This window comes from Ceratotherium simum, chromosome 33, assembly GCF_057802395.1.
Source record: "Ceratotherium simum simum isolate JZ-2026a chromosome 33, ASM5780239v1, whole genome shotgun sequence".
NCBI lineage: Eukaryota > Metazoa > Chordata > Mammalia > Perissodactyla > Rhinocerotidae > Ceratotherium > Ceratotherium simum.
In genome coordinates this window covers 27,427,851-27,449,170 of record NC_141932.1, presented here as the reverse complement: position 1 = coordinate 27,449,170, position 21,320 = coordinate 27,427,851, and the positions used below count along the sequence as shown (strand labels likewise).

The following is a 21,320-nucleotide window of genomic DNA, read 5'->3' as shown; positions in this document are numbered from 1 at the left end:
TAATAGGCTTCATATTTTTGTGTTTGTGCATATGTGTATATATATATGTATCAGAAAACTGTGGGAAGTGGCCAGTGGCCATCAAAAATATGAGCTACAAAGGATTGCTTGTGTAAAACAAAATTTTTTTTTAATATTCCTAAGGGACTCAAAAATCAAGACTTGGATAAAAGGGCAGAAAGACACAACATGATAAAGTTTCAAAACTCCCTAAAATTTCTTGCAGTTCCAGTAAAATTTTTGAACTTTCTAAAGTTCTTAGGAGAAAATGAACAAGCCAGAAATTCTGAAAGAGAAAAATAATGGAGGGGGAAGTAGGCCTAGCTGATATTAAAATTGTTTTAAAACTGTAATAACTACAGAGTAATCTTGGTGATTAAATGCACCGATCATTGGAACTAAATATGAAGTCCAGATCAACTCAGATATATAAAGGAAGTAAAGTATATGCTAAAGAGGCAGTTTTGATGAGTGGAAAAAGTATAGATTATCAAATACCTGATGGTACTAAACCAGATGGCCCAGGAATTTTTTTTTTTAAGTTATTTTTACATGGGAAAAATGCAAAGTCAAATGAGAAACTATAAAAAATTATATTAAGTAAAGACAGGATTAATTTCCTTCTTTTAAAGAAGATCTAATATCAATCCAGAAAATAAAAAAAAAAAACCTAGTAGAAAAGTGAAAGAATTAGACCTTTCACAGATAAGAAACTAAAGATGTTTTTTAAACTTATGAAAAGAAGCTTGTCTCCTCTCATAATAAGAAAAATAAAAACTAGAACCACAGTTTATACCTATTAGATAGGCAGGCATCAAGAAGTTTGTGTCAGTAGTATATATCAGGATATAGAGTGACAGGTATTCTCATATATTGCTGGTGGTAGTATAAATGGTAGAGCCTTAAAGGAGAGCAGCTTGGACGTAGTTAATAACAGTAGGCTCCTTAGGAGAGAAAAGGTGGTGCTAGAGAGGAGGGGAGCTTGCCCAGAATCTAACCTGTTGCCCCAAGAGCCTGTATCTCTGGCTTTGGGCATAAAATAAGATTTGCTTAGCTCATTCTCCCCCCTGTGTTTATATGGGTTTGCAGAGTGGATAGGGCCCAAAGCAAGGGCAATGGAGGCAATTTTAATTGAGTCGTAAATCCTAAGAGAGCTGTAAGGCATGTGTGGTGCATGTGGCTTCTTTTCATCTTGGCTTTGCCTTCTTAGGAACCGCCCGTTTTCTAAAGGGGAGCCCAAAGAAAGACTGGTCATCTTTTGCAAATCTCAAAGCCATGGCTCAGGTGAGGTGATGGTTCCTCTCTCTTTTCTGAAATAGTCTTTTTTTTTTTTTAAGAATATTTGAGCATTTGCCTTTCTTGTCTTGTACTAAAATCCTCCTGCGTATCTTCCCCTTCAGGGAAGTGGTCTCATTTCTTCCCATATTGGCCAAATAAGCCTTTGCCTTCCACAAGTGCTCCTTCTAATTTTCACCAGTGTTCACACGTTAAGTGGGTATGTAATCCAACATCTTTCTCAGTCCTCTCCCAGAAGCAGTAATGGGACAAAAATGCGTTTTGTCAAATTTAATGAGAATATATTACTGCATGAATTTGTCTTGTATGGATAAAAAGAGTCAAGATGGAGAGGGAATTGAAAGATCACTATCAATAAGTGGCAAGAAGTCGTGTCTTGAGGCTTTGACAGTAGAGCTTTGCTTGGCAGATTGTACGAAGAACTGAGAATTGTGTATTTCTCCTGTGTGATCCTTCAGTTTTGCTCATAGCTGCCAACAATTCCTAAAAATCTGTGGCCTGCCAATAATATTCTTCCAGTATGCTGATAATGTTATAGATTTATGCCTATTTTTAAATTTATTCCAATTTTTTTATTTGGTTGCAGGAGAAGTAAATGTATATGCTTAAATCACAGTGCTGAACTAGCAGTGTAACTCTTGAAATATTTTGCTCTTGGTTTCAATTACTCTCTCCTGGTTCTTTCTTTCAGAAAATTCATCTTTATATCTGGACCTCTTAAATACTGGTGTTATCCTGCTTCTGTATTGGTTCTCTTCTCTTTACAGTCTCCTTTTCCTATTCACAATCTGCCACTGTTATTCTAATGATGCTTAAGTAATTATAATCCTAAACCTCTGGCCTGAGTGTCAAAACCATATCCATCCTCTAACTAGCTATCACCACCTGCATGTTCCACAGATGCTTCAGGCACATGGCCAAGATTTACCTCATTATCTCCTGCCCATCCTGTGTTTTGTTGTGTTTTTTTTTCCTAATCTGCTTATGTCCCCAGCCCCTACCCACCTGCTGATACAGCTAACTTGAGTTAAATGTCTCCTCCTTCACCATACAACCATTTAGTGGTGAATCTTATTCCTCATACCACAGTGCCCTTCATCCCCACTGATACTATGTTTATTTGGGTGCCTCTCTCATAGTGGTCACTTGTCTTCCCATTTAACACCTTTGCTTCTTTTCCAGTCCTTCAAGTGCTCACTCCAGTGCTCACTTACAGATCTTCGTGTTTCTTAGGCTTTTCTGTTTAACTTTTGTATGTGTGTGGTAAAATATACATAACAAAATTTTACCATTTTAACTATTTTTAAATGTGTGATTCAGTGCCATTAAGTACATTCACAATGTTGTGTAACTGTCACCACTGTCTTATTTCCAGAACTTTTTCATCATCCCAAACAGAAACTCTGTACCAATAACATTAAACAACTACTCTTATCTTATGGTTTTTATAGCATCAGACCCAAAGCACATTAGAGGAATATATAAAGACAATCCATTAAGAGAGAAGAAAATATTAGAATGCTCATTAATAGTTTAAATTTAAGAATAGTAATTATTAATAATAATATAATTTTCCAATTCATGAATATGATGCACATCTCCTTTTTAGATCTTTAAATTCTCTCAGTAATATTTTGATGTTTTCAGTGTAAGAGTGTTGCAAATATTTTGTTATATTAATCCCTAGGTATTTCTCTTTTTATGCTGTTGTAAATACTATGCATTTTTATTTCAAATTTCCATCATTTATTGCTAGTATATGAAAATGCAGTTGATTTTTGTGTATTGACCTGCAGTCTTTCTAAACTCACTTAATAGTTTTAGTAATTTTTTTGAGATGCTTTAGGATTTTTTACATAGCCAATCATGTCATATGTGAATAATAACTGTTTTCCTTCTTGCTTTCCAATCTATATTCCTTTTATTTCTGTTTTGCTTTACTACATTGTCTAGAACTTTCAGTACAATGTTGAATAGAAGTGATGAGAACAGACATTTTTGCCTTATTCCTGACAGAGGAAAAGCATTCAGTAAAAGACTGCTAAGTATGTTAATAGCAATAGTTTTTACATAGATGCTCTTTTTCAGATTTATCAGGTTAAAGAAGTTCTAGTTTGCTGATAGTTTTTATCACAAATGGGTGTTGTATTTTGTCAAAAGTTTTTCTGCATGTATTGGTTTTCTGCATTTTATGGCTCTTTTCTATTAACATGATGAATTATATTGATTGATTTTGAAGGTGTTAAACTGCTTAGTAGCCCTAGATAAACCTCACTTGGTCATGATATATTATTTTTTTATATATTGTTTGATAAATTTGCTAATACACTGTTAAGGATTCTTTGGTCTGTGGTTCATAAAGAATTAGGTATATGGTTTTTCTTGTAATATCTTTGTTTAGTGTTGGTATCAGGGTAATGCTGTCTTATAAAATGAGTTGGGAAGTATTCGCTCCTCTTTTTTTCTGAAAGAGTTAGTATTATTTCTTCCTTCAGTGTTTGTTAGAATTCACCAGCGAAGCCATCTGAGCCTGGAAATTTCTTTGTGGAAAGGTATTTAACTAGCAGTTCAATTTTCTTAATAGAATTAGGGCTATTCATGTTATCAATTTTTTTTTCCTTCGGTGAGCTTTTGTAATTTGTGTCTTTCAAGGAATTTGTCCATTTCATCTAAGTTATAAAATTTATTGGCATAAAGTTGTTAAAAATATACTCTTTTTATCCTTTTGATTTTGTACAATCTGTAGCAATGCCCCTCTTTCACTCCTATTATTGATAATTTTTCTCTTACTTTTTTCCTTGGTCAATGGCTAGAGGTTTATCAATTTCATTGATCTTTTCAAAATACCAGCTTTTGGTTTCATTGATTTCCTCCATTGTTTTTCTATTTCCTATTTCTTCACTTCTGCTCTTATATATTTTTTGTGTGTGTGAGGAAGATTAGCCCTGAGCTAACATCTGCCAATCCTCCTCGTTTTTCTTGAGGAAGACTGGCCCTGAGCTAACATCTGTGCCCATCTTCTTCCACTTTATGTGGGACGCCGCCACAGCATGGCCTGACACGCGGTGCGTCGGTGCGCGCCCGGGACTGAACCCGGGCCGCCAGCAGCAGAGTGCGTGCGCTTAACTGCTGCGCCATGGGGCCGGCCCCAATTTTTTATTTCCTTTCCTTTTCATTACTTTGGGTTTAATTAATTCTTTTTCTAGTTTTGTAGGTAAAAGCTTATATCGTTGATATAAGACCTTTCTTTTTTTCTAATGGAACATTTAATGTTATAAATTTCCCTCTAAGGACTGTTTTAGTAGCCTTCGACAAATTTTGACATGTATTTTCATTTTCTTTTAGTTGAAAATATTTTCTAATTTTCCTCACGATTTCTATTTTGACCCTTTGGTTTTTTAGAAGTATGTTTAATTTCCAGATATTTGGGGATTTTCTAGATAGCTTTCTATTATTGATTTCTAGTTTAATTCTCTTGCAATCAGGGAACATACACTATATGATTTCAATCTTCTTAAATTTATGGAGATGTCTTTTGTGGCACAGGTTATAGTTTAACTTGAATGTTCTGTGTGCGCTTGTAAAAAACGTATATTCTAGTGTTATTAGGTTGTATATTCTCTAAATAATCAGGTCAGATTGGTTGATGGTGATGGTAAAGTCTATATCCTTATTGATTATCAGTCTGTTATAGCAATGACAGAGAGGAAAGTTGAAATCTTCACTTATAATCGTGGCTTTGTCTGTTTTTCCTTTTCAATCGGGTTTTACTTAATGTATTTTAAAATTCTGTTTTTAGGTGCATTCACATCTAGGACTGTCATATCCTCTCATGAGTTGACGCCCTCTATCATTATGAAATGCCTCACTTAATCTCCAATAATATTCTTTGTTCTGAATCTATTTTGTTTGATACTATTATAGCCATTCTGGCTTTCTCATGATGAGTATTTACATAGTATATCTGTCTTCCGTCTTTTTTACTTTAACCTACCTGTGTTTTAATATTTATAGTGAGTCTCATAGACAGTATATAGTTTGGTCTTAGTTTTTTCTCCAATCTGATACCCTCTACCTTCTAATTGGAGTTTTTAGTTCATTTTCATTTAATTAATTATCAATAAGTTGGGTTTAAATATACCATCTTGCTATTTTTCCTATTTTCCCAATTTTTATTATTGTTGTTGTTCCTTTTTTTCTCTTTTCTTGTTTTCTTTTTTTGAGGAAAATCAGCCCTGAGCTAACATCCATGCCAATCCTTCTCTTTTTGCTGAGGAAGACTGGCTCTGAGCTAACATCTATTGCCAGTCCTCCTCCTTTTTTTCCCCCAAAGCCCCAGTAGATAGTTGTATGTCATAGTTGCACATGCTTCTAGTTGCTGTATGTGGGACGCTGCCTCAGCATGGCTGGACAAGCGGTGCGTCAGTGCATGCCTGGGATCCGAACCCGGGCCGCCAGTAGCAGAGTGTGCGCACTTAACCACTAAGACACAGGGCCAGCCCCTCTCGTTTCCTTTTGGATTGAGAAATTTTTTTGATTCCATTTTTTCCTCTATTATTCACTTATTAGAAGTATCTCTTTGTTTTATTTTTTTAGTGGTTGCCCTAGGCCCAGGGATTGGTGAACTGTTGCCTGAGGGTTCAATCAGGTATGCCACCTGGTTCTGTAAATATTAAGTTTAACTGGAACGCAGCCAATTGCCAAAGCATTTTGGATAGCTTATATTACTTTCTCTTCAAGTGCACTGCTCTTTCCTTCTTCAATGTCTAATCTGTTGTTACTCCCATTCATTGTATTTTTCACATCATATATTTCTTCTCTAGAAGTTCTATTTGATCCTTTTTCGTATCTTCAATTTCTCTCATCGTGTTCATCTTTCCTCTACGTTCTTGAGCTTATGGAGCAATACCTGTTTTAACATCCTTATTTGCTGAATCCATCATCTCTGTTATTTCTGGTTTTGTTTTTGTGTTTTTTCTTCCTCCTGAATATAGATCCCATTTTCCTGCTTCTTTGCTTGCCTGGAAATTTTTTACTTGAATTTTATTTATTTATTATGTTATTGCAGTCATAATAGTTTATAACATTGTGAAATTTCAGTTGTACATTATTATTTGTCAGTCACTATATATATGTGCTCCTTTACCCCTTATGCCCACCCTCTAACCCCCTTCCCCTCTGGTACCCACTAATCAGTTCTCTTTGTCCATGTGTTTATCTTCTGCATATGAGTGTAATCATGCCGTGTTTATTTTTCTCTTTCTGGCTTATTTCGCTTAACATAATACCCTCAAGGTCCATCCATGTTGCAACTGGAATGATTTTGTCTTTTTTTATGGCTGAGTAGTATTCCATTGTGTGTGTGTGTGTATATATATATATATATATATATATATATCACATCTTCTTTATGCATTCATCAGTCAGTGGGCACTTGGGTTGCTTCCACGTCTTGGCTATTGTGAATAAGGCTGCAATGAACATAGGGGTGCATAAGTCTCTTTGAATTGTTGATTTCAAGTTCTTTGGATAAATACCCAGTAGTGGGATAGCTGGGTCATATGGTGTTTCTATTTTTAATTTTTTGAGAAATCTCCATACTGTTTTCCATAGTGGCTACACCACTTTGCATTCCCACCAGCAGTGTATGAGGGTTCCCTTTTTCCTACATCCTCTCCAACATTTGTTATTTATTGTCTTGGTAATTATAGTCACTCTAACGGGTGTAAGGTGATATCTCATTGTAGTTTTGATTTGCATTTCTCTAATGGTTAGTGATGTTGAACATCTTTTCATGTGCCTATTGGCCATCTATATATATCTTCTTTGGAAAAATGTCTGTTCATATCCTCTGCCCATTTCTTGATTGGGGTTTTTGTTTTTTTGTTGTTGTGTTGTGTGAGTTCTTTACATGTTTTAGAGATTAATACCTTGTCACATACATGATTTGTAAATATTTTCTCCCAGTTGCTGGGTTGTCTTTTTTTGTTTTGTTCCTGGTTTCCTTTGCCTTGCAGAAGCTCTTTAGTCTGATGTAGTCTCATTTGTTTACTTTTTTCTTTTGTTTCCCTTGCCTGAGTAGACATGGTATTCAAAAAACTATTTCTAAGGCCAATGTCAAAGAGTGTACTGCCTCTATTTTCTTCTAGGAGTTTTATGGTTTCATGTCTTACCTTCAAGTCTTTAATCCATTTTGAGTTAACTTTTGTGTATGGTGTAAGGTAATGGTCTATTTTCATTCTTTTGCATGCAGCTGTCTGATTTTCCCAATACCATTTACTGAAAAGACTTTCCTCTGTCCATTGTATGTTCTTGGCTCCTTTGTCGAAGATTAGCTGTCTGTAGATGTGATTTTATTTCTGGGCTTTCAGATCTGTTCCACTGATCTGTGTGTCTGTTTTTGTACCAGTACCATGCTGTTTTGATTACTATAGCTTTGTAGTATATTGTGAAGTCAGGGATTGTGATGCCTCCAGCTTCGTTCTTTTTTCTCAGGATTGCTTTAGCTATTCGGGGTCTTTTGTTGCCCCATATGAATTTTAGTATTCTTTATTCTGTTTCTCTGAAGAATGTCATTGGATTCTGATTGGGATTGCATTGAATCTATAGATTGCTTTAGGTAGTATGGACATTTTAACTATGTTTATTCTTCCAATCCATGTTCATGGAATATTTTTCCATTTCTTTATGTTGTCATCGATTTCTTTCAATAATGTCTTATAGTTTTCATTGTATAGGTCTTTTACCTCCTTGGTTAAATTTATTCCTAGATATTTTGGGGTTTTTTTTGGGATCGTAAATGGAGTTGTATTCTTGAGTTCTCTTTCTGTTAGTTCGTTATTAGAGTGTAGAAATGCAACTGGTTTTTGTAAGTTGATTTTGTACCCTGCAACTTTGCTGTAGTTGTTAATTATTTCTAATAGTTTTCCAACAGATTCTTTAGGTTTTTCTATATATAGAATCATGTCATCTGCAAACAGTGAGAGTTTCACTTCTTCCTTGCCTATTTGGATACCTTTTATTTATTTTTCTTGCCTAATTGCTCTGGCCAGAACCTCCAGTACTGTGTTGAATAAGAGTGGTGAGAGTGGGCACCCTTGTCCCGTTCCTGTTCTCAGAGGCATGGCTTTCAGTTTTTCCCTGTTGAGTATGATGTTGGCCGTGGGTTTGTCATATATGGCCTTTATTATGTTGAGTTACTTTCGTTCTATACCCATTATGTTGAGAGTTTTTATCATAAAGAGATGTTGGATCTTGTCAAATGCTTTCTCTGCATCTATAGAGATGATCATGTGGTTTTTATTCTTCATTTTGTTAATGTGGTGTATCACATTGATTGATTTGCGGGTGTTGAACCATCCTTGCTTCCCTGGTGTAAATCCTACTTGATCGTGATGTATGATCCTTTTAAGGTATTGCTGTATTCGGTTTGCCAATATTTTGTTGAGGATTTTTTCATCTGTGTTCATCAGTGATATTGGCCTGTAATTTTCCTTCTTCGTGTTGTCCTTGTCTGGCTTTGGGATCAGGCTGTTGTTGGCATCATAGAATGAATTAGGAAGTGTTCTGTCTTCTTCAGGTTTTTTTGGAATAGTTTGAGAAGGATAGGTATTAAATCTTTGAATCTTTGGTAGAATTCTCCTGAGAATGGTCCTGGACTTTTATTTTTTGGGAGGTTTTTGATTACTATTTCAATCTCTTTACTTGTGGTTGGTCTATTCAGATTCTCTATTTCTTCCTGATTCCATTTTGGGAGGTTGTAAATCTAAGTTTATTTAGTTTTCAGAGTCTAAGAATTTATCCATTTCTTCTAGATTGTCGAATTTGTTGGCCTATAGTTTTTTATAGTATTCTCTTTTTTTTTTTTTTGTAAGGAAGATCAGCCCTATACTAACATCTGCCAGTCCTCCTCTTTTTGCTGAGGAAGACTGGCCCTGGGCTAACATCTGTGCCCATCTTCCTCCACTTTATATGGGACACCGCCAGAGCATGGCTTGACAAGCATTGCATCCGTGCGTGCCCGGGATCCAAACTGGCAAACCCTGGGCTGCCTCAGCAGAGTGTGCACACTTAACCGCTTGCACCACCGGGCCGGCGCCATAGTATTCTTTTATAATCCTTTGTATTTCTGTGGTATCCGTTTTAATTTCTCCTCTTTCATTTCTAATTTTATTTATTTGAGCCTTCTGTCTTTTTTTCTTAGTGAGTCTGGCTAAGGGTTTGTCAATTTTGTTTATCTTCTCAAAGAACCAGCTCTTTGTTTCATTGCTCCTTTCTCCTGTTTTTCTTTTTCTTTTTTTTTTTTTTCTGTTTCATTTATTTCTGCTCTAGTTTTTATTATTTTCCTCTTTCTGCTGACTTTGGGCTTTGTTCTTTTTCAAGTTCTGTTAGGTGTAGTTTAAAATTACTTATTTGAGATTTTTCTTGTTTGTTATGATGGGCTTGTATTGCTATGAATTTCTCTCTTAGGACTGCTTTTGCTGCATCCCATATGCGATGGTATGGTGTATTTTCATTTTCATTTGTCTCCAGATATTTGTTGATTTCTTCTTTAATTTCTTTATTGATCCATTGGTTGTTCAGTAGCATGTTGTTTAGTCTCCACATATTTGTCACTTTCCCCGCTTTTTTCCTGTGGTTGATTTCTAGTTTCTTAGCTTTATGGTCGCAAAAGATGCTTGACATGATTTCAGTCTTCTTGAATTTATTGAGGCTTGCCTTGTTTCCTAACATATGGTTTATATTTGAGAATGTTCCATGTACACTTGAGAAGAATGTGTATTCTGCTGATTTTGGCTAGAGTGTTCTATATATATCTGTTCAGTCCATCTGGTCTAGTTTTTCATTTAATTCCACTATTTCCTTGTTGACTTGCAGTCTGGATGATCTATTCATTGATGTAAGTTGGGTGTTGAGATCTCCTACTATTATTGTGTTGCTGTTAATTTTTCCTTTTAGGTCTGTTAATAGTTGCTTTATTGACTTTGGTGTTCCTGTGTTAGGTGCGTATATATTTGTAAGTGTTATGTCCTCTTGGTGGAGTGTTCCTTTTATCATTATATACTGTTCCTCTTTGTCTCTCATTGCCTTTTTTATCTTGAAGTCTCTTTGTCTGATATAAGTATGGCAACACCTGCTTTCTCTTGTTTGCCATTAGCTTAGAGTATCGTCTTCCATCCTTTTACTCTGAGCCTGTGTTTGTCGTTAGAGCTGAGATGTATTTCTTGGAGGCAGCATATTGTTGGGTCTTGTTTTTTAATCCATCTAGCCACTCTGTGTCTTTTGATTGGAGATTTCAGTCCATTTACATTTAGAGTGATTATTGATATACAAGGGCTTAATATTGCCATTTTATAACTTGTTTTCCAGTTGTTCTGTATTTCCCTTGTTTCTCGACCCGTGTATTTCCGACTGCCAGTTCAGTATAGTGTGTCTCTATGATGGTTTTCTCAGTTTTCTCCTTATTTATCATTTGTGTCTTTGTTCTGATTTTTTGTTTAGTGGTTACCATGAAGTTTGTATAAAAGATCTCGTAGTTGAGATATCATTTTCTGATAGTCTCTTGTATCCTTCGTCTAAGCAGGTTCCATCCCTTTCCTCTTCCCCATCTAAGTTATTGTTGTCAAAACTTATTATGTTTTCTGTTGTGAGTTTGTGATTAAAATGAAGTGATTATAGTTATTCTTGATGCTTTCCTTTCCTTTATCTTTAATGTTATAATTGTTTGCTAACCTGTTCTGATAGAGAGCTACAATTTTCTGATTTTGTCTATTTATTTCCTTGCTCAAGGCTTTGTAAACCCTTTCTTTTTTTTCCAAATATAAGGGCCTTATTGATCATTTCTTGTAGGGGGCATCTTGTTGTGTTGAACTTCCTCAGCTTTTGTTTATCTGGGAAAGTTTTTATTTCTCCATTATATCTGAAGAATATTTTCGCTAGATAGAATATTCTTGGCTGAAAGTTTTTGTCTTCTAGAATTTTGAATGTATCATTCCACTGTCTCCTAGCCTGTAAGGTTTCTGCTGAGAAGTCCACCGAAAGCCTGATAGGGGTTCCCTTGTAGGTTATTGCTGCCCTTAATATTTTTTCTTTTTATTGACTTTTGCCAGTTTTACTAATATATGCCTCGGAAAGGTCTTTTTATACTGATGTAATTAGGAGTTCTGTTAGCTTCGTTACATCTAACTCTAGTTCCTTCCTCAGGTTTGGGAGGTTCTCAGCTATTATTTCTTTGAACAACTTCTCTGCTCCTTTTTCCCTCCCTTCTCCTTCTGGAATACCTATAATCCTTATGTTGCATTTCCTAATTGAGTCAGATATTTCTTGGAGGATTTCTTCGTTTTTTTTTAGTCTTAGTTCTCTCTCCTCCTCCATCTGCAGCATTTCTGTATTTCTGTCCTTTAAATTACTGACTCTGTCCTCTATAATATCAGTTCTGTTGTTGGAGGACTGAAGATGTTTCTTTATCTCATTCATTGTGTTTTTTCTCTCCAGCATTTCTGATTTTTTTTTTTTATAGTTTCAGTCTCTTTTGTGAAGAATTCTCTCTGTTCATTAATTTTATTCCTGAGATCATTACACTGTATTTCTGAGTTTTCTTGTAACTTGTTTGGTTTCTTTATGATAGCTATTTTGAATTCTCTGTCATTTAGATTGTAAATGTCTGTGACTTCAGGATTGATTTCTGGGTATTTGTCATTTTCCTTCTGGTCTGGAGTGTTAATATACCTCCCCATGCTATTTGATTGGGTGGACTTTTGCCATTGCATAGTGGTAGTATCTGGTCACAGATTCCACGTGCTACCACTGAGGCGGGCAGGGGGCGTGTCTTCTGAGCCCTTGCAACCCCTGGCAGATGTGCCTGTCCATTTGAAACTGTGCTGACTGGGCCTGTCTGCGTTTGCTTGCTGGCCCCTGCTGCTTTACACACGTGTGCACAGGCACTCTGGCAGGGATCCCCGTTCTGGCCAACCGGCTGAGCTGGTGTGCCAGGCAGAAGGGGGAGGGGTGCTTTCTTTCACGTGTGTGATCCCATGTACCCCTGCTCTGCACTCACTGTCTGCCGGCTTGGGCAGCTTAGCTTGGTGTGGACACTCCCACGATAGCTTAGCTGCCTCAGTTTGGAGTGTTCCCACAGGCTGGGCGGCAACTCCAGGAGTGCTAGTGTTCCTGCAGAGGGCTGCCCTTACTCTCTTCCCCTCTCAGAGTTGTACTCTGGCCGCTGCACAAGGTCCCGTGCCCTAGATCCTTGCCGCTCGGGGAGGGAGAGAAGATCTTACCTCCTTCCACTGCCTCCCCGGGGGGGTCGAGCACCCCCACCTTCAGACATATGGCTGTGTGGATCTCTCAGACATCTGTTATGTTGCGCAAATGTCCTCTGTTGGTTTATGAATGTCCTTTTCGTTGTAGCTTAGGGGAGAGGGACTGAGGGGAGAGGGACTAAGGGAAGAGCTCACTCTGCCTTGATGCTGATGTCACTCTCTGAAACTTTTTACTTGAATTTAAAATTACAGGATGCTGTATTTTGTTGTGTGCCGTTAAAGAGTTAAGTTACTTCATATCTTTTTGACCCGTTTGAGGCTTGCTTTTAACTTTTTGTTGGTGTAGAGCAGCATTTGCTCTAGGGCTAATTTAGTTCCATTATTAAGGTCAGCAACCTACAGGCCATGGGCCAAATGCAGCCTGCTGCCTGTTTTTGTAAATAAACGTTATATTGGAGCACAGTCACACTCATTTGTTTACCTACTGTCTATGACTGCTTTTGCACTACAATTACAGAGCAGTTGTGACAGAGACAGTATGGCCCACACGGCCTGAAATATTTATTGTCTGGCCCTTTACACAAAAAGTTTGCCAACCCCTGCTCTGCCCAAAGCCTGTGTAGTATCAGGTCTCTGTAACTCTAGCTGGTGGGAATACAGACTGTTCCCAGGCCTATATGAGCTCTGGGAATTGTTCGCCCTATTACTTTCCTCTGATTCTCTCCCCAGTTTCACTCCCATGTACTTGCAGGTCAGTATTCAGCCATAGATTCAAGGGGATCAGTCTGCGGCTGTCTAGAGTGGTCTCTCTCTCTGCTGCTTCCTCCTCTTCAGTATCTTGCCTGGCAGTTCTTGCCATCTTGGACTCTTCAAATTCTCATCTCAGTTTCTTCAACTCAGGGAGACTGCCAGGCTCTGTTTGTGGTCCCACTCCCTGTGCTATGACCTGGAAACTGCTTCTAGGCAGGAAGCTGGGGCAGTCATAGAATTTACTTTGTTTCCCTTCTTGCAGGGATCACCATTCTGTGCTGTCAGCTGGCCTGTACTTGAAAACAAATGTTTAATATATTTTTTACAGTTTTTTAGTTGTTTATGGCAAAGGAGAATTTCATTAGCAGTTAATTTCCATGGAAATGGAAATGAATATTGATTTGTTTCATTTTGTTTTATTGGACAGTAAAATTGGCTGAAATCAAACCTCAAACTTCAGACTATCTGATTTGTGGCAGCTTGAATCCCTGCTTTATTTCTTTTATGTTTAATCAGGGTGCTTGGATTCAGGCCCATGCATGCCTAATTGAGATATCAGCCAAAGGTATGAACAAAGGTTATTCAAAGTCCTTGGGCCCCCCTCTCTGGCTTTCATTTCTGTGGGATTTCCCTACTTCCTTTCCAGCTGCTGCTGTTGCCCTAAACTCTGTCTTTTGGTTCTTTAAGCCTGTAAGACTATGGGTTTCCACCTGAATTTTATTTGCCACACTCAGTGTCTACTTGGGACCTGCCCTCAGGCTACCAGTAGTATAAATTGACAATTCTCCCATTACTCTTCTTTTCTTCCAAGTGTAAACCCTCCTCTTTCTGTTTGTTTGGGTCACTTTGCAGTGCCTTTAGATAGTTGTTTTTTATATTTTTATCTGGAGTTTATAGTTGTTATCTACAGTAATGGTCAAGTAAGAGCTACTCTGCCATTCTCAAAGCAGAACCCCAAACCCACCCTTATTTTTTAATCAATTTTATTGAGGTATAATTTACATACAATAAAAAGCACCCACTTTAAGTGTAGCGTTCATGAACTTTGAAAAGTGTATAGATCTATGTAATCACCACAACAATCAAGATCACAAAATTTCCATTACTCCAGAAAGTTTCCTCATGCCCCCATATAACCAATTGCTCCACTGCCACCCCCAGCCTTCAGTAATCATATATCTGCTTCTGTCACTATAAATTAGTTTTTCCTCTCTAAAATTCATAAAATGGGATAATAGAATATATACTTTTGGGGGGGGTTTGCCTATTTAACTCAACATGATGTTTTTGAAATTCATTCATGTTACTGTGTATATTAGAACATTCCTTGTATTGCTGAGTGGTATTCCTGTATATGAATACACCACAATTTGTTTATCCATTCACTTTTCGATAGACTTTTTTTTTCTACTTTTAGAAAGTACTTTTAGACTATTATAAATGACACTCCTATGAACATTTGCTTAGAAATATTTGTGTGGACTATATTTTCATTTTTTTTTTGAGTAAATACCTAGGTGTGGAATCAGTGGGTTGTATGAAAAATGTATATTTAACTTTATAAGAAACTCCCAAACTTATGCAAAGTGGTTGTGCCATTTTACCTTCCCACCAGCAATGTACGAGACTTGTAGAAGCTATGTGTCCCCACCAGCACTTGGTATGGTCATTTTTTAATATTAGTTATTCTAGCAGGTGTATAATGGTATTTCCTCATTGTTTTAATTTTCATTTCCCTGAAAAGATTTAAAATGGTGAGCATTTTTTATTTCGCTTGTCATTTATGTATCTTCTAAGTTTGTTCAGATCTTTTGCCAATTTTTAATTGGATTGGTTGTCTTCTTATTCTTGTGTTATGAGAGTTCTTTATATTTTCTAGATACAAGTCTTTTGTCAGATAATAGTACTATGAATATCTTTTCCCAGTCTGTAACTTGATTTTTTTCTTTCTTCTTAAAACTTCAGAGGTGAAGTTTTAAATTTTGACAAAGTCCAATTCATCAGGTTTTTAACCTTTATGATCCATACTTTTTGTATCCTTCCTCAGAAATCTTTGCATACTCGAAGGTTGGACATATTTTTTTCTTTGTTTATTATATAAGTGTTATGGATTTAGATTTCTTATATATTTTTTTTTGGTGAAGAGGATTGCCCCTGAGCTAACACCTGGTGCCCATCTTCCTCTTTTTCCTTGAGGAAGAGGGGTGCTGAGCTGATGTCCATGCCCATCTTCCTCTATTTTGTATGTAGGACACCACCACAGCATGACTTGATGAGTGGTGTAGGTCCATGCCCAGGATCAGAACCCGGGAGCCCTGGGCCACGGAAGTGAAGTGCGCTGAGCTTAACCACTGCGCCACCGGGCCGGCCCCTGGATTTCTTTTAAGTGAATGAGCCATTTCAACATAATTCTTTTGTGTACTGTAAGAGTTGAGATTCCTTTTTGTTTTTTTTAATGGATAGCCAGTTTTTCCAGAGTCATTTGTGAAAATACATTCTTTCTCTACTGAATTATCCTGGAGCCTTTGTTGACAATCATTTGATCATATATGCATAGATATATTTCTGTAGTCTATTTCACTGATTTGTATATTTATGCTTTCGCCAATGTAACAGTTTTGATTAGTGTATTAAGTCCTGGTATCAGGTAATGTGAATCTTCCAACTCTGTCTTTTTCAAATTTGTTGTAGATATGCTAGGTGTTTTACATTTCCATGTAAATTTTAGAATCAGCTTATTGATCTCTATAAAACAACCCACTTGGATTGTGATTGGGTTTTCAAAGACCTTACAGATTGGTTGGAGGTGATTGATGTGTTAACAGTCGTATGTCTTCCAATCCATAGATCTGGTGTATCTCCATGTTTTTTTAGGTCTTTTAAAATTTCTCTCAGCAGTGTTTTATAGTGTTCAGTGTACAGATCTTGCAAATATTTTGTTAATTTTATTCTTTAATTTCATTTTCAATTGTTTGTTGTTAGCATATAAAAATAGAATTGATTTTTGGGGCCAGCCCGGTGGCGCAAGTGGTTAAGTGCGCACGTTCCGCTGCGGCGGCCCGGGGTTCGCCGGTTCAGATCCCGGGTGCGCACCAACGCACCGCTTGTTAAGCCATGCTGTGGCGGCGTCCCATATAAAGTAGAGGAAGATGGGCCTGGATGTTAGCCCAGGGCCAGTCTTCCTCAGCAAAAAGAGGAGGATGGGCATTGGATGTTAGCTCAGGGCTGGTCCTCCTCACAAAAAAAAAAAAAAAAAATAGAATTGATTTTTGTATTTTGACATAAGTATCCAGTGACCTTGCTAAATTCACTTATTATTTCTAGTACTCTTTTTAGTAGATTCCTTAGTACTTTCTTCATATCTGGTCATGTCATCTGTAAATACAGTTTGCCTTCTCCCCTTCCAGTCTGTATGCCTTATATTTCTTTTTCGTTCTTTCTGTATTGTCTACAGCATTGAATAGAATTGGTGAGAGCAGACACCCTTGTCTTGCTCCTGACCTTAGCAGTCTTTCTTCATTAAGTACGATGTTAGCTGTAAGTCTTTTGTAGTTGCATTTTATCAGGTTGAGGAAATTCTTTCTATTCCTACTGTTGGGAGTTTTTAGATTTTAAAATTTATCTAATGCTTTTTCTTCATTTGAAATGATTATATGATTTTCTTATTTTATTCTAATATTATGATGATTACATTATTGATTTTCTGATGTTATACCAACCTTGCATTCCAGGGATAAGCACCACATGGTCATGATGTGTTATGCATTTTATATATCACCTTACTCAATTTGCTAATATTTTGTTAATTTTTTTAATCAGTATTCATCAGGGATACTGGTCTGTGTTTTTTTGTTTTTGTTTTTTTTGCTGAGGAAGATTCGCCCTGAGCTAACATCTGTTGCCAATCTTCCTCTTTTTGCTTGAGGAAAATTGGCCTTGAGCTATCATCCGTGCCAGTCTTCCTTTGTTGTGTATGTGGGTCGCTGGCAAAGCATGGCCGCTGACAAGCAGTGTAGGTCCATGCCTGGGAAGCAAACCTGGACCGCTGAAGCAGAGCGTGCTGAACTTAAGCAAATGGCCACGGGGCTGGCCCCTGTAATTTTCTTTTAATGTCTTTTCCTGGTTTTGGTAACAGTGTAATGTTCACCTTATAAAATGAATTGGAAAGTGCTAGCCAGTCCTCTAATAAGAGTTAGTGTAGTATTCTCATTAACTCTTAAATGTTTGATAGAATTTACCTTGAAGTCTTCTGGGCCTGGAAAAATCTTTGTGGGAACTTGTAAAATTGCAAATTCAGTATCTTTAATAGTTTAGAGTTTTCATATTTTTTTCTTTTGGTAACATTTTTTTAAGTGAAAATATTTGTCCATTTCATCTACATTATATAATTTATTGCCTTCAATTTATTTATAATCTTCCCTTGTTATCTGTTTAATATCTGTAGGATCTCAGGGTGGCCATATATGACATCCTTCTTAATTTCTTAATCCATCTTACTAGAGGTTTTTAAATTTTTTTGATACTTTCAAGATTTGGCTTCAGGTTTTCATTGATTTTTTTCCTCTTATTCAATTTCTATTTCACTGATTTTTGCTTTTAACTTTATTTCCTTCTGCTTGCTTTGGGTTTAATTTACTCTTTTTTTAAAGCTTCTTAGGATAAAAGTTTAAATTATTGACATTAGATCTTTCTTGTTTTCTAAAATAAGCATTTAAACCTACAAGTTTCTATCTTAGCCTGCTTTAATTGCATCTTCAGGTTTTGATGTTTTTATTTAGTTCAAAATATTTCATGAAAATTTTCTTTTCAATTATTCTTTGACCCAAAATTGGTTACTTGGAAAAGTATCATTTAATGTCCAAACATTTGGGGCTTGTCTAGATATGTTATTTTTGTTGATATCTAATTTAGTTCGGTTGTGGTCAGAGAACATATTTTGTATGATTTCTCCTTAATCCATCGACATTTGTTTATGTTCTGTCTTGGTGTGTAGTCCATTTGCTCTTGAAAAAAGTATGTGTTGTGAAATTATTGAAAATGGTAGTCTATAAATATCAAATGAGTTAGGTGGTTGTCAGTATTCTTTAGAGTTTCTAAATATTTACAGATTTCCCCCCGCTTTGCTCTAGTTCTTTTAGTTACTGACAAACATTAACATCAACTATGATTTTGAACTTTTAAAAATCTCATTTAACTTTTGTCAATTTTTGCTTCATGTATTTTGAAACTCTATTAAGTACATATACACGTGTAATTGTGATATTTTCCTGATGTATTTACTCTTTTATTGTTATGAAATGTCCCTTTCTTGTCTGTAGTAGTAATACTCATCAACTTGAAATCAATTTTATCTACTTTTACTATACCCACATCAGCTTTCCCTTATTTAGTATTTGTATGTCTTTTTCCATCCTTTCACTTTCAGCCTATTTGTGTCTATGGTATTTAAAATATGTCTCCTGTAGACAGAATATATTTGAGTCTTGCTTTTTTATACGTTCTAATAACCTTGACCTTTTTATTGGTGTGTTTAGTCCATTTACATTAATACAATGAAAGGTATAGTTGGATTTAGGGCTACCATTTTGCTATGTGTTTTCTGATTGCCTAACCTATGGTGGGTTTTTTTATCCTTTTAATTATACTTTATATTTTAGGGCAGTTTTAGGGTCACAGCAAAATTGAGTAGAAAGTACAGAGAGTTTCCTTTTACCCCCTACCCCTACACATGCATAGCTTCCCCCACTATCAACATCTTGCACCAGAGTGGTATGTGTCTTAAAATCAGTGAAGCTACATTGACACATCATTATCACCCAAAGTCCATAGTTTACATTGCATGTATAGTCTATGGATTTTGTCAAATATATAATGACATGTATCCACCATTATAGTATTATACAGAATAGTTTCACTGTCCTAAAAATCCTCTCTGCTCCACCTATTCATCCCTCCTTCTCCCCTAATCTCTGGCAGTGGCAACCACTGATCTTTTTACTGTTTCCATAGTTTTGCCTTTTACAGCATGTCATATAGTTGAAATCATACAATATGTAGCCTTTTCAGATTGACTTCTTAATACTTAGCAATATGCATTTAAGGTTCCTCCTAACCTGTCTTTGTTAATCTGTTCCTACATCTTGTATGTTATGTCAATCAGATATATTTTAATAATTCATTTTTATTCCTCTGTTGACTTTTTAGTTCTATCTGTTTGCATTTTTTGTGGTCGCTTTAGGGATTGCAATATGCACCTTTAACTTATCATGATTTACTTAGAGATGATCCTGCATTACTTAAGGTAAAATACATCATTCTTGAAACATTATAGTTCTACTTACTGACTTTTCCATCTTTTGTTTTTTTGTTGGCCGTGTATGTGATATTTATGCTTGTAATAAATGGTGTTAGAATGCTTATTTTAAGCCAAGAGTCGACAGCTTATAGGCCAAATCCAACCTGCTGCCTGCTTTTGTACAGATTGTGAGTCAGAAATGGTTTTTATAGTTTAAATGTTTGAAAAGATGCAAAAGCAGAATACTTCTGACCTATTAAAAGTTTTAGGAGGGCCGGCCCCGTGGCGTAGTGGTTAAGTGCACATGCTCTGCTGCTTGCAGCCCGGGTTCAGATCCCGGGTGCACACCAACCCACTGCTGTCAGGCCATGCCGTGGCGGCGTCCCATATAAAGTGAAGGAAGATAGGCACAGATGTTAGCCCAGGGCCGGTCTTCCTCAGCAAAAAGAGGAGGATTGGCATGGATGTTAGCTCAGGGCTGACCTTCCTCACAAAAAAAAAAAAAAAAAAAATCAAATTTCAGTGTCCATACATGAAGTTTTATAGGAACACAACTTTTCTTGTTCATTTTACATACTATCTGTGGTTGCTTTTGTGCTAAAACAATGGAATATGTTCACCAACACCTGCTTGAAACAGTCATGTCTTTTGAAGGAGGGAAATTAGTATTTATAGTCTTTTATATATAACTTTTCTCATCATCTTCATTCCTTCCTAAAGACCTTAGTTATCATCTGATGTCATTTTTACCTTCAGCCTGAAGAAATTCCTTTACCATTTTTGATGGTACAGTCTTGCTAGTATTGAATTCTCTCCAGTTTTATCTGAAAATAGCTTTATGTTGCCTTTACTTGTAACAGATAATTTTGCTGAATATAGAATTCTCAGTTGATGTTATCTTTGGCTTTCAGCAGTTTGATTAGGATTTTCTCAGTATGGTTTTCTTTGTTTTTTATCCTTTTGGGGTTCATTAAGCTTTTTCAATATGTAAGTTAAAGTTTTTGCTAACTGCAAATGTGTTGGGCCATTATTTCCTTAAAGCTTTTTCAGACCCTTTCTTTTTCATTCTTTCTGGGACTCCAGTTACATCTGTATTGGATTACTTTGAAATTGACCCACAGATCTGTGTGATTGTGTTCATTTGTCCTTATTCTTTTTTCTTTATATTTAGATTACTTAATTTCTGTTGATCTGTTTACAAGGTTACTGATTCTTCCTTTTTCTATATCTGATCTGCTATTGAGCCCATATAGTGAATTTTTCATTTCAGTTATTGTATTTTTCAGCTCTAGAATTTTCGTTTGGTGCTTTTTTTGTAGTTTACATTTTGAGATTCTGTGCCAGGTTTTCTATTACTTCTTTGAACACATTTAGAACAACTGCTTTGAAGCCTTTTTTGGCAAAATCCAACATCAGGACCCACTAGGAATTAGTTTCTATGACTGTCATTTTCTGAATATGGGTCATATTCGCCATCCTTTTTTGTTTTGTTTTGTTTGCGTGTCTAGCAATTTTTGCTAGAAACCTGGACATGATGAATTATATGTTATAGTAATCTGAATTCTGTTATGTCTGTTTTTCAGAGGATTATTGGGTTTTTTTTCTAGCTGGCAATTAACTTGCTTGGAATCAAACTTCAAACTCTGCCCTCTGTCCTCCTCGCTTCCCAAGTGTGAAGCAGTTGATATATTCCCTTGGTTCTTTAAGCTTCCAGCTGC

General features: G+C 36.3%; 1 protein-coding gene across 3 annotated transcripts in view; it reads left to right on the top strand.

Moving 5' to 3' along the window:
- ZNF567 (zinc finger protein 567) overlaps positions 1-21,320 on the top strand; it is a 30,729-nt gene that overhangs the window by 2,169 nt on the left and 7,240 nt on the right. For all 3 annotated transcript variants that reach the window (XM_014794808.2, XM_087422171.1, XM_014794807.2), the window contains one exon: positions 1,211-1,284. In XM_014794808.2, coding sequence (XP_014650294.2) covers positions 1,276-1,284 — 9 coding nt within the window. In that variant the 5' untranslated portion in view covers positions 1,211-1,275. The remainder of the gene's footprint in view (positions 1-1,210; positions 1,285-21,320) is intronic.